The sequence below is a fragment of the Miscanthus floridulus genome, chromosome 13, assembly GCF_019320115.1.
Source record: "Miscanthus floridulus cultivar M001 chromosome 13, ASM1932011v1, whole genome shotgun sequence".
Lineage (NCBI taxonomy): Eukaryota > Viridiplantae > Streptophyta > Magnoliopsida > Poales > Poaceae > Miscanthus > Miscanthus floridulus.
The window spans coordinates 4,559,943-4,572,170 of record NC_089592.1 but is presented as its reverse complement, the minus strand read 5'-3'; the positions used below and the strand labels follow the sequence as shown (position 1 = coordinate 4,572,170).

General features: G+C 53.3%; 2 protein-coding genes and 1 pseudogene across 2 annotated transcripts; 2 read left to right on the top strand and 1 right to left on the bottom strand.

The window, feature by feature from the left end:
• Positions 1-254: 254 nt before the first annotated feature.
• Positions 255-1,285, top strand: LOC136499309 (uncharacterized; annotated as a pseudogene).
• A 1,597-nt stretch (positions 1,286-2,882) lies between these two features.
• Positions 2,883-3,440, bottom strand: LOC136499308 (uncharacterized). Its single transcript, XM_066495014.1, has one exon. It carries the CDS (start codon positions 3,438-3,440, stop codon positions 2,883-2,885), a length of 558 nt encoding a protein of 185 aa, XP_066351111.1.
• Positions 3,441-4,215: 775 nt separating this feature from the next.
• On the top strand, positions 4,216-7,950 carry LOC136499307 (uncharacterized). Its single transcript, XM_066495013.1, has 4 exons — positions 4,216-5,385; positions 5,597-6,712; positions 7,008-7,799; positions 7,945-7,950. Exons 1-4 carry the CDS (start codon positions 4,216-4,218, stop codon positions 7,948-7,950), a joined length of 3,084 nt encoding a protein of 1,027 aa, XP_066351110.1.
• The last annotated feature ends 4,278 nt before the right edge of the window (positions 7,951-12,228 follow it).

Here is a 12,228-nt window from a genome sequence, read left to right as displayed (position 1 = left end):
AATGAAGCCACCCTCCCCTTTTTTTTCCGCAATGGCAAGCGACATTGCATGCTGCATGCCAAACTGTAAACGTACGATCCGGAGTCAACGCAAGCGATCGCGAGCTTTTCGATGTGATCTGCTAGTCTTGGACTAGGAGTAGGCGAGTAGCTAGCTCTGCTCTGCATTGCCTCTCGTCTCACTCTGATCCTGCTTGCTTGCTAAGTGAGATCAATCGAGCACTTGCTAGCTACCACGCACCGACCGAGGCATCGATGATGGATGACGACGACCTCCACAGCAACGGCAAGAACAAGCCGCCGCCTCGGCGGCGCCGCTGCTACTGCTGCAGCGGCACCACGGCGGCCACGCTGTTCATGTTCCTGCTCACCAACGCCGTCTCCGTCGCCGTCGTCTCCTCGGGCGCCGGGCCCTCCCTCCTCCGCCGCTACAGCAGCAGCGGCTACAGGCCCGCCGCCACCATCGTCCACCTCTGGGACAGCTCCGCGGCGCTCCAAGCGGACCTCCACGCCCGCGTCCGCACCGCCAACGAGCTCCTCCAAGCCATGCAGGACCACGGCGGCCAGATGCGGATGGAAGCGCGAGCCCGCCGGCGAGCTCAGGCTGGCCGTCGGCCCGCATCGCAAGGTGGCCGGGGCTGCGGCGGGGGAGGTGTTCCCGGTGCTGGGCCACAGCGGCGACATCAGCGGCTGCGACGACGGATGCTTCGACCTGCGTCGCGGGCGGAGGAATAAGAATAAGGCCAACAGATGGGCGCGCGACGACGGCGCGCTGTCCTACTCCATCGACGCCGTGCTCCGTGAGCGGCCCAACGGCACGGTACGCATCGGCCTGGAACTCGGCGGCGGCTCCCCCTCCGGCACGTTCGCGGCGCGGATGCTGGAGCGCGCGCGGGTCACCGTGCTCACCACGGCCGTCAACTCCGGCGCACCGTTCGGCAGCTTCGTCGTGTCGCGCGGCCTGGTGCCGCTGCACGTCACCGCCGCGCACCGGCTGCCCCTGTTCTACGGTACCATGGACATCGTGCACGCCGGGCACGACCTCGGCGGCGGCGAGTGGATGCCCCCCGGCGTGATGCTGGAGTTTGCGCTGTTCGACGTGTACAGGGTGCTCAGGCCAGGGGGCTTGTTCTGGCTGGAGCTGGACCACTTCATCTGGGCCGCCGCGCAGCTGAACGCCGATGCTGGATCGCGTCGGGTTCAGGAAGCTGCGGTGGAACACCGGCAGGGGAAGGGAGAAGGGCCAGTGGTACGTCTCGGCGCTGCTGGAGAAACCCATGACATGAGAACATTGTGTGGGTGTTTTTTTTTACAGTGAAATTGTGGCTGTAATAATCCTTTTGAATTATGTCTTGTTCGTTCTTTATTCCGGTGTACTATGACTTTTTGTCCAATTGCTGAATAATATAATACATTACGTGTCAGCTTCCTATTGGTTGCACTACAGGAAAATCAGGCTTTGCCGACTGCCAGTCTCTTTCCCGACTGCCTTTCTCCAGGCAGTCGGCAAAGGGGCTCTTTGCCGACTGTTTTTCTCTGGCAGTCGGCAAAGAGCCTGGCAGTCGGCAAAGCCTCTCCAAGGCAGTCGGCAAAGGCTGGCAGTCGGTAAAGAGGTCTTTGCCGACTGCAAAAGACAGTCGGCAAAGACAGACCGTCGGCAAAAGTGGTCGGACGGGACGGAATTCCGGGCCGTCGGCTTTGCCGACTGCCCTCCGTTAGCAGTCGGCAAAGGCCTGCCCTATTTGCCGACTGCCAAGGAAAGGCAGTCGGCAAAGAAGCTCTTTCCCGACTGCCATGTTAGGCAGTCGGCAAAGATTTTTTTATTATTATTATTTTTTATCCCAGTTTTTTTCTGTGGGCAGTACATATTGTTTGAAATCTCATGTTCAAATTTGGGACCTTTTTATGATATTTTGCTATATTTCATTCAATTATTTTATTTCCTTGCATTTTCTCGCATAGTCCAAATTTGAACTGCAGGTGCATGAAATAATGAAACGCAGCCGTTCGAAAAATAATATTCATGTTGAAGAGTGTATTTTTAGGCCATGTACATGACCCCACTCAAAAAATTGAAGGTCTTGTCCACGACAGATGACCATCCCGATGCGGTATTAGTATTTTTTAATTATAAAAAATCCAAACGAAGTCTGAAAATCACGAAACTTGGCGAGGTGTCATGTTATCATATGCGGATACCATGGTAAAAATTGGACGATGTTTGGAGCAAGTTGCGTCATCTGATGTCCAAAACTCCCATATCTCACATGTGATATCATATGTGATCACATGTGAGATATCAGAGTTTTGGACATCAGACGACGAAACTTATTCGAAACATTTTCAATTTTTTACCATAGTCTCCACATACGATATCATGATGTCTTGCCAAGTTTCGTGATTTTCAGACTACGTTTGAATTTTTTATAATTGAAAAATACTTCTACCGCACCGGGATTGTCATCTCGCGTGGACAAGACCTTCTAATTTTTGGGTGGGCTCATGTACATGGTCTAAAAATACACTCTTCAACATGAATATTATTTTTCGAATGGCTGCGTTTGATTATTTTATGCACCTGCAGTTTAAATTTGGACTATGCGAGAAAATGCAAGGAAATAAAATAATTGTATAAAATATAGCAAAATATCATCAAAAGGTCCCAAATTTGTACATTGTACTTGAAACAATATGTTTAGCCCACAGGAAAAAATTGGAACCAAAAAACCAAAAAAAAAAATCTTTGCCGACTGCCGTGGGGAGGCAGTCGGCAAAGGATTTGCCGACTGTATGCAGTCGGTAAAGCCTTTGCCGACTGCCGCTTTACGGCAGTCGGGAAAGGCTCTGTTGTTTTAAAAAAATAAAAAAAAGGAAGGGATAACCCTATCCCTCACACCCCCGCCCACCCCCGCGACCCGCGCGCACCGCCCCAGCGACTCCCCCGCAGACAGCGCCGCCGACGGCCCCCCGCGTGACGCGCGCCCCGCCTGAGACGCACCCGACGGGCGGCCGGCCGCGCCAGATCCGCCGCCCCCGAGCGCGCCTGCGGCGGCCGCAGCAGCCGCTTGCCCCGCCCGCCGCGTTCCCCGGCCGCGCCGGCCCGCCACACCCCGCCCACCCCCGCGACCCGCTCGCCCCGCCCCCTACCCCCGCCTTCCCCGCTCCCCCGGCGAGCCCCCGGTGGCGCGCCCCTCCCTCGGCGCCGCCGCCGAGGCCGGCCGCCCCATTCCGCCGCGCCCCGGCGCCCGCGCTGCCGCCGGCAGCCGCTGCCCGCCCCGCCGCGTTCCCCGGCCGCGCCGGCCCGCCACGCCGGCCGCCGCCGGCCGCTGCCGCGCGCAGCGCGCTGCCCCGCCCCGCCGTGGCCAGCCGCGGCCGGCAGCGCCGCCCTGCCCCGGCCTCGTCCCCCCTACGCCCGGCCAGACCCCCCCTCCCGCCGGCCATCTCCCCTCCCAGCTACTCCGTCCGGCCTCCGGCGCTCGTCCTCCGGGCTCTCCCTGTCGCTGCCCGCTGCGGCGCCGCCCGTTCTCCTCCTTGCCGAGCCGTGTATGTGATGTCGGCCATCGAGCCGTGTATGTGATGTCGGCCATCGAGCCGTGTATGTGATGTCGGCCATCGAGCCGTGTATGTGATGTTGAATTCTTTTTGCAGGTTCTGGAAACCTCTCCGTACAAGGGAGGTTCTGCCGAAAATTTGTACTTATATTGTTTTGTTGTGTTTCAGAAAAGCGCGGATCCGAAGTAGCCCCGTGCCTTGGTCGTCGGCCTGCACAGCGTCACCTCGGCACCTTAGGTATAACCCCTCTTCCCATATCATGGTCTAGGTCGCGTCACCAAGTTAGGTGTCTCCCGTCCGAAATTGATACAGTTGGAAGTAGTACTTCCAACCGTATCTGTTTCGGATTGTCCACGTTTTTTGGACAGCCCACGGATGCGTAGATGGGTTAGCTTCCATGTCTTGCTCATGTCTGAGTCGTAGTTTCGGTTGCACCTCCCGGTTGTTCTCCGGATACACACACTCCCTACGGGGACGTGTATCTGGAGAACAGCGGGGAGGTGCTGCCGAAATTCCGATTCAGACGTGGGCATGCATGGAAGCTAACCCATCTACGCATCCGCGGGTGGGATTAGGACCTATCCTTCACCTATTAGCAGGTAGGAACGCCATGTAGATGCAATGCCTGGTTTTACTACTTGCTTATGCATACGTATTACAGAGGATGGCTAACCGTGATTGGATGTACACGGGCTTTGCAAGAAAGGACGAGGATTGGGTTAGGGGGACCTCTAATTTCCTAGACCAAGCATTTGGCCCGGCTGCTAGAGGGTCGATTCGGATGCCGTGTCCCTGTAGGAGTTGTAAGAACTCAAAAAGAAAAATAAAGGATGAGATTTGGAAAGATCTGTACAGAAACGGCTATGTGGAAGATTACAAGACGTGGATCTTCCATGGTGAAAAAGCCCGTATTAGAGAGGAGGTGAGAGCAGAGCTCGAGAAGTTTGATGGCGATGCCGGGGTGGATGACATGATTGTAGACTTCAACGAGGCACGTGGCAATGAAAGATTGGTGGAGGAGGATCCAGAGGAAACCGCAAAGGCGTTCTATGAAATGATGGAGTCGGCAAAGAAGCCACTTCACAAGTATACAACACTGTCGCAACTGGAATGCATGGGACGTCTAATGGGGTTGAAGTCGCAGTTGAACATGAGTCGGGAAGGCTTTAATCTCATGTTGCAAATATTTGGGGAAATGCTTCCGGAGGGTCACGAGCTGCCGAAGAATGAGTACACGTCACAGAAGCTCCTTCGTGCACTTAAGATGGACTATGAGTCGATCCATGCTTGTCCTAATGGGTGCGTCCTATTTAGGGGGGAAGACCTTGAGAGCGCAACACACTGTCCAAAGTGCAAAGCCTCTAGGTTTGTGGAGGTAGAGCGTAGTGATGGCACGAAGAAACAGTCGCCGATCCCAGAGAAGGTCCTACGGTACCTTCCTGTCATACCGAGGCTGCAACGGCTGTACATGACGGAGGAGTCCGCGAAACAAATGAGATGGCACAAGAATGGCAAACGATACAGTGGCAACATGGTACACCCATCGGATGGTGATGCATGGAAGTACTTCGATGCCCAACATCCGAGGAAAGCAGAGGAGGCTCGGAATGTACGTGTAGCATTCGCAACTGATGGGTTCAACCCGTATGGAATGATGGCGGCACCGTACACTTGTTGGCCCGTGTTTGTGATACCCCTCAATCTCCCCCCCGGCGTTATGTTTGATCCAAAGAACGTCTTCTTGTCGCTGATAATACCTGGACATCCGGGCAACAATATGGGTGTGTTCATGCAGCCACTATGGGATGAATTGCTACGTGCTTGGGAGAAGGGAGTCCGTACATACGATCGAGCTTCAAAGAGGAACTTCATAATGCATGTGTGGTACCAGTATTCGTTGCACGACTTCTTGGCGTATGGCATATTCAGTGGGTGGTGTGTTCACGGGAAGTTCCCTTGCCCAACATGCAAGGCAACCGTGATGTTCACCTGGCTCAAGAAGGGTGGCAAGTATTCGTCTTTTGACAAACATCGTCAATTCCTAGATGACAACCATGAGTTTAGACGAGACACCAAGCACTTCACAAAAGGTGTTGAAGTCATCCGACCCCAAACCTGAGATTATGAGCGGTGCACAGATCCTTGCCCAGTTGGAGGCTTTGGAAATTGATCCAGACAATGGTGGTTTCAAAGGATATGGTGAGACACACATGTGGACCCATGTATCAGGCTTGCATAGGCTCCCCTACTTCAAGGACCTTCTTCTTCCACACAACATCGATGTAATGCACACAGAGAAGAATGTCGCCGAGGCACTCTGGGCTACAATCATGGATATAAAGGAGAAGTCGAAGGACAACGTTAAAGCTCGACTAGACGTGGAGGAGATCTGCGATAGACCAAAGTACGTGATGAAGACACCTGTTGAAGGCAAGAATTGGAGAAGGGGCCCGGCCGATTACATCATAAAAAGGAGCGACAGGAAGAAAGTGCTTGAGTGGATCAAGACGTTAATGTTTCCTGATGGGTATGCGGCGAACCTGAGTAGGGGAGTGAACTTGAAGACTATGAAAGTCTTAGGGATGAAGAGTCATGACTTCCACATATGGATTGAGCGGCTCCTTCCTGCGATGACCCGTGGATACCTCCCAGAGCCAGTGTGGCGCGTTTTGGCAGAGTTGAGCTATTTCTTCCGCCAGCTTTGTGCCCGTGAGATATCTCGGGAAGTGATTCTTGAGCTGGAGCATGCTGCACCTCAGTTGATATGCAAGTTGGAGATGATCTTTCCTCCTGGCTTCTTCCTGCCGATGCAACATCTGATTTTGCACCTGCCGCGTGAGGCACTTCTGGGGGGGCCTGTGTGGGCTCGTTGGTGCTATACAATCGAGAGGTGTTTGAAGACTCTTCGTAAAAAGTGTAAAAACAAAGCCAAAATTGAGGCTTCTGTGGCAGAGGCATTCAGAGTGGAGGAGGTGTCCAATTTCACAAAGGCATACTATGCTGAGAACACAACCCCTCGTTACAACGAAGAGTGGAGTTTATCTACCCTCAGCCTTTTCAAAGGGCAACTCGGAAGGGGAAGCACAGCTACCTGCAAGACGTTACAACAACATGAGTTTCACACTATCATGATGTACGTGTTATTGAACCTTGATGAAGTGGTTCCTTATCGAACGTAAGTTCTCAATGAGCTAGTTACATATGCAGTCAATATCCTCCACCTATCGTGCCGACATCCTCTCTCTTGTTTTTTCAGGGAGTATATTTGTCAATTCTGGAAAAGGAATAGACCTCCTACCAACGAAGAAGAAGACGGTCTTCTCAAAAATAACAATCCCGATTTTATCTCTTGGTTCCATACGAAGGTACGACACAACTTACCTCTTTTGAACTTTGAGATTCCACTTTGTTCCTAGGAGCGAGTAATGTAGCGATCCATCTGGTCTCAACTTGCAGGCACGCACGGATAAAGAAATGAGTGATGAATTGAAACAGGTTGCACAGGGCTTTAGATCTAGGGTGGAAACATTCACCGTTTATGATGTGAATGGCTATCGCTTTCGCACGAGGAGCTATGAGGATAGTCGGCCCACCCGAAAGACCACATGCTCAGGAGTTCGTACGTCCGGCAACGACAATCTCGACTATTATGGCATAGTCGAAGAAATATATGAGCTCCACTTTGAGGGCATGAAAGAACTTAAACCAGTGGTATTCAAATGTCATTGGTTCAATCCTAATGAAGTTAGAAGACAAGATGACATTGGGCAAGTTGAAATTCGACAGGATTCCGTCTATGCTGGTGAAGATGTCTACATTGTGGCTCAACAGGCCACGCAAGTTTACTATCTCCCATGGGCGTGCCAGGACGATAAGAGGCTTAAGGGTTGGTTCCTTGTGCACTCGGTATCGCCACGCGGTAAATTGCCTGTCCCAACTGATGATGATTACAACTTTGACCCAACGGCAGATAACGGAGAGTTCTATATTCCTGAGGGCCTAAATGGCCATTTGTCGATAGACATTGAATCGCTGATGGACATGGAAGTAGACAACGAGGTTGATGAGGATGAGGGTGAAGTAGTGCAAGATCCTGAAGACATAATCATGCTAGAGAAATGGAGGGCTTGTCGCGAACTAGGTGTTGAGGACAGTACAGCTCAGGCACGCAAGGATTTCCAGTGGAGTGATAGCGATGATGATGATGATGATGATGATGATAGCGATGACGTGGAGCCAACCACTATCGTTCGTGGAGATGCATTCTAATTCATGTATATACTATATTGTTTAATTATTACTTTGTTTTTGCAATTATTACTTTGTTATTATTACTTTGTTATTATTCTAATTCATGTGCTAATTGGTTTAATCTCTGTCTTTGTTTTTGCAGGCATAGGACAAAATGCCGGGCGGAAGTAGACCGCGGCGAAACACAAAGTCGATCTACGCACGGGCCCCGACACCGACAGGCATCGATGACGAGGCGTTGGAGGTGCCGACGTCAGAGGAGACTCGGTCACGTCGTAGGACAGCGAGGCAGCAGCTCTTTCCCTCAGACGACGTGCAGGAGACCGGAGACGACAGCGAGGAGGAGGAGGGGGAGGAGGAGGAGGGGGAGGAGGAGACACCAGGGGATTCGACTTCCTCAGGTTCGCGCAAGGTCTACCAGCGTGGGATCACACGTCTCCCTAGAGCGACGATCGCCTTGGAGCACCGTCCTGTGATTCGACCTGAAGGTTCTAAGTAAGTAACCATTTATGTTTTTACGACTTATTCATATGACATGTTTAACATTAAAACTTCAGACTAACAATTCTTCTTACTGACTTGTGCAGAGGCTGGCAGATTGTGAGCGGGGGTGGTGCACGCAGTCCGAATGGCATGCTGGGCCTCCTGATTAAGAAGCACTACCCTGGCCTTATCGAACTCGACGACGGGACCAAGGTGGTGCCTTGGCATTGGTCGGACTTCTACAAAGTCAAGGACGCACACGAGGTCCCCATCGCGACAAAGATCAAGATGGAGTTTTGGGTGAGTTCTTATTGCACTGCTTTGTCGATACACATTCGCTGGACGTTTTTGAACTAATGAAACATGTAGGACTGGTTCACATGTGACGAGGGGTACGAGGACCGGGCGTCGGTGGTGCAGGACCGGGCCGCCATGGCGCGGGTGAAGGACATGTACTACGAGGCGCACGTCCAAGTCCTCGTCACCTACTACGCTGACGTGAAGCTTGAGAGGCTGCCACCCGCGGACGCCAAGAAGATGCTCCACTACCCTGAGACCGACGTTGCCAAGGACATCTACATGCAGGTAATTAAGGAACATTGCTTATGATTCCTTCCATGCAAATGAAGTAGAAGACGTTACTACTGATTCATCTTCTGCCATGTCATGTAGTTTCCTGCTGAATGGTGCAAAACATACATGGACTGCTGGGAGGCCATTGTGGACGCCTGGAGAACGCCGGAGTCGTATGAGGAGCGTCGCAGTCGAAGTGAACGTGCCAAGATGAGGCAAGGGCCGGCACACCACCAAGGGAGCCGCTCCCTCGGACAGTACTGTGACGCATGGGTAAGCTTCTGTCGATTGATTTATTTATTTATTTATTTATTCTATCTCATTACGTGTAATCGTCCTTGTGTGTTCCTTGCAGTCCCGCTACCATGACGGGCAGGTCATCAACTTGTACGAGGGCTACGCTTTGTCGAACAAGGGCAAAGCGTCTGATCCGAACAACGTCTTCAGCTCGGCAGATGGGCCCGAGGCGTACACCAACCCGAACGTCTATGAAAAGATGGCCCGGTACACCGAGGCGGCTCGCCAGCGCTATGGTCCGGACTACGATCCAACCCAGCAGCCCCTGGACACAGACCTCGTGATGAGGACGGGAGGAGGGAAACCGCACGGCCAGTACTCGATTGCCAACAACGCAATCGATCCGACCAACGTTCCTAGCCTTCGTCAGATTCGTAGGTCCACCAGCACGACCTCCGACGTCCCCATACGCCGTCGGCAGCCGTCCACGTTGGCAGCGGTTCAGGTACCTTCAGTTCCATTCCTCGTTAATTGGTTTTACATATGTACCTAATTACCTGGGTGTGACATTGCAGTCCGAGCTGGCCGAGCTGCGGGCCGCGACAGAGGCCCGAGAGGAGGCCCATCGGCGGGAGATAGCGGCCAGAGAGGAGGCCCATCGGCAGGAGGCTTTGCGCTGGAGGCAGGACTTTGCCAGCTACATTCAGAGCATTCAGATCCCTGGTGCTGTCATGCCTCCTTTACCCGCCACGATGTTCGGTCCAGCACCTATTGACCCTACGGGGAGTACGGTGAGTATATATATTGGTCTCCATTGTTTTCACGAGGTCTGTGTAGCTACTAATGAGATCATGTCTACTTTGTGCAGTCAATGTCAGCGGGTTCGAACCCGACTCCTCCAGATGGACGTTCTCCTGGGTGGCAGGTTGTTTCGCCTCCGACATACTTCGGGCCTCCGGGTGGCGGTCTTCCTCGGCCTCCACAGTACGGGACCGGAGCGGCGGTGAGCTACCCTCTGCCACATACCCACCACGCGCACACCGGGTGGGAGCACCGCTACACGTCGGCGCCGCTCCAGCAAGGCCAGTCCTCATGGTCTTCGTGGCCTTCAGTTCAGGATGAGCATAGGGACCGTGGGTCGCACGAGGAGTGAAGTTCTTTTGGTTTGATGTTGGACTTGCGCACTTGTTTTTTATGTTTCGATGATCTGTGGACTGTATGGATATTAATGCTTATGGATGCTTGGATGTGATCTATATGTGAATTCGTGTTATATATGCGTGCATTTGGCTTATATATATAAATGTGTGATCTGTGTACTTTAAAGTGTGATATGTATATGAAAAAACAGGAGAGAAAAGAGAAAAAAAAAAATTTCCAGCTTTGCCGACTGCCCTGGCAGTCGGCAAAGCTGGGCACCACAGCCTGCAAAACCAGGTTTGCCGACCGCCTTCCTGGCAGTCGGGAAAGCCTTTGCCGACTGCTTTTCTCCTGGCAGTCGGGAAAGCCTTTGCCGACTGCCAGGAAGGCGGTCGGCAAAGGAGACGGGACGGGACGGCGACGGAGTCTTTACCGACTGGTTATACGGCCGTCGGGGAAGCCTTTACCGACTGCTGTCCGGAAGGCAGTCGGAAAAGAATTCTTTCCCGACATCTTCTCTCCCGGCACCCCTTTGCCGACTGCCTAGGCGAAAAACGGTCGGCAAAGCCTTTGCCGACCGTTTTTCAGCCTTTGCCGACTGCTTTCGGCAGTCGGCAAAGAGGCCGATTCCTGTAGTGTTGGGACATGTACAGCGCGTCTACTCGTTCCGTCTCTGTGTTTGTTGTCTTTTTTTTTTTTTAAGAAAACACCTCGGTTCAGCTTGGAGACGCTGGCCTCGTCGACGACGAGGGCCCATGCTCCGAGGCTGAAGCGTCGCCTAGAGCAGCGTTGTACGGTTCGTCTCCTCCTCACGGATCCTGCGCGGCCGTTGCGCGCCAGAATCCACCCCACCTCACTCTCGGGATGCAGCTCGGTGGAGGGTTCGCGGATGCGGCTCGACGGAGGGGGAGGCTGCGGCGGCCCGCACCTTCGGTCATGGAAGCGGTTTGGCTGGTGTCGGCGGAGAGTTCCTGTGAATAATGGTGATGTCGTCTTGTACTTGTCCCTCTCCAATCAATCTTCGCCTCTAGGAGCCGAGGACGAGGATGAGAGGAGCAACGGATGGTACATCTTCCACTTTTGTCGCCACCCCCCCCCCCTCTCTCTGTCTCTCTCTCTCTCTCTCTCTCTCTGATGCTATAGGCGCCATGAGGGGCTCCAAGCCCAGGTCTCTCCCCCTCCCTCCGGGGTCGAGAAGAAGGTGAGGATACGCCGCCCGCTCCGCTCTCTGTGTTCCGAGTTCCGATTTGTCCTTCCGCTGCTGCGATGGGTATTGGAGTTTTGGGATTGTGTCACGCTTGGACGAGTGTTCAGTACAAGTGTGGTAGTTTGGTTCGACTGTTAAGCAATGCAAGATGTTATCGCAGCTCTGAGCCCTTGTGTCACGACTCAGAAAAAAGAAGAAAATAAAGAGAACCACCACCATCTCCAAACCACCACACTGCACCGCCAGCCCCGGGACGACAAGCAGCCTGTTTGTTTTGGCTGAATTGGCTTACAGGCCATGGCTGAAAGTACTGCCGGCTGATTTAGGGTGAGAGAAAAAACACTGTTTAAGCCGTGGATTATAAGCTAGATACGAGCTAATAAGCCGAAACAAACAGGCCGAAGGACGTCAGGGCGAAAACGCCGTCGTCACCACTCGCGCCGTCGTTACCGACGATGATCCACACCGAGCTATCCTGCTGCCAAGCAGGACTAGCCGCCGTAGGTCGCTGCAAGCTGTGTAGCCCTCCTGCAATCGGATTCGCTTGCGCTGCCTGTCAAGACGGTGTACCACACCGGACTAGCCACCACCAAGCAGGGCTAGCCTATGTGGATGACATCGTGGTCAAGTCCAAATGGATTGTTCAGGTCGTAGCCGAGAGCAGACCTTCGCGAAACTCCAAGCAAACGGCATCAAACTCAACCCCGAGAAGTGCGTTTTTAGGGGTCTCAAGGGGTATGCTGCTGGGTTTTATTGTCTCCGAGCGTGGCACCAAAGCCAACCCAG

Excerpts from the sequence above, each read along its gene's own strand:
- LOC136499307 (XM_066495013.1), top strand. The coding sequence starts at position 4,216 with ATGGCTAACCGTGATTGGATGTACACGGGCTTTGCAAGAAAGGACGAG. Across the intron at positions 5,386-5,596 it reads TACGTGCTTGGGAGAAGGGA|ATGACAACCATGAGTTTAGA; the intron begins GTCCGTACATAC and ends GTCAATTCCTAG. Across the intron at positions 6,713-7,007 it reads TATTGAACCTTGATGAAGTG|GCACGCACGGATAAAGAAAT; the intron begins GTTCCTTATCGA and ends CTCAACTTGCAG.
- LOC136499308 (XM_066495014.1), bottom strand. The coding sequence starts at position 3,440 with ATGGCCGGCGGGAGGGGGGGTCTGGCCGGGCGTAGGGGGGACGAGGCC.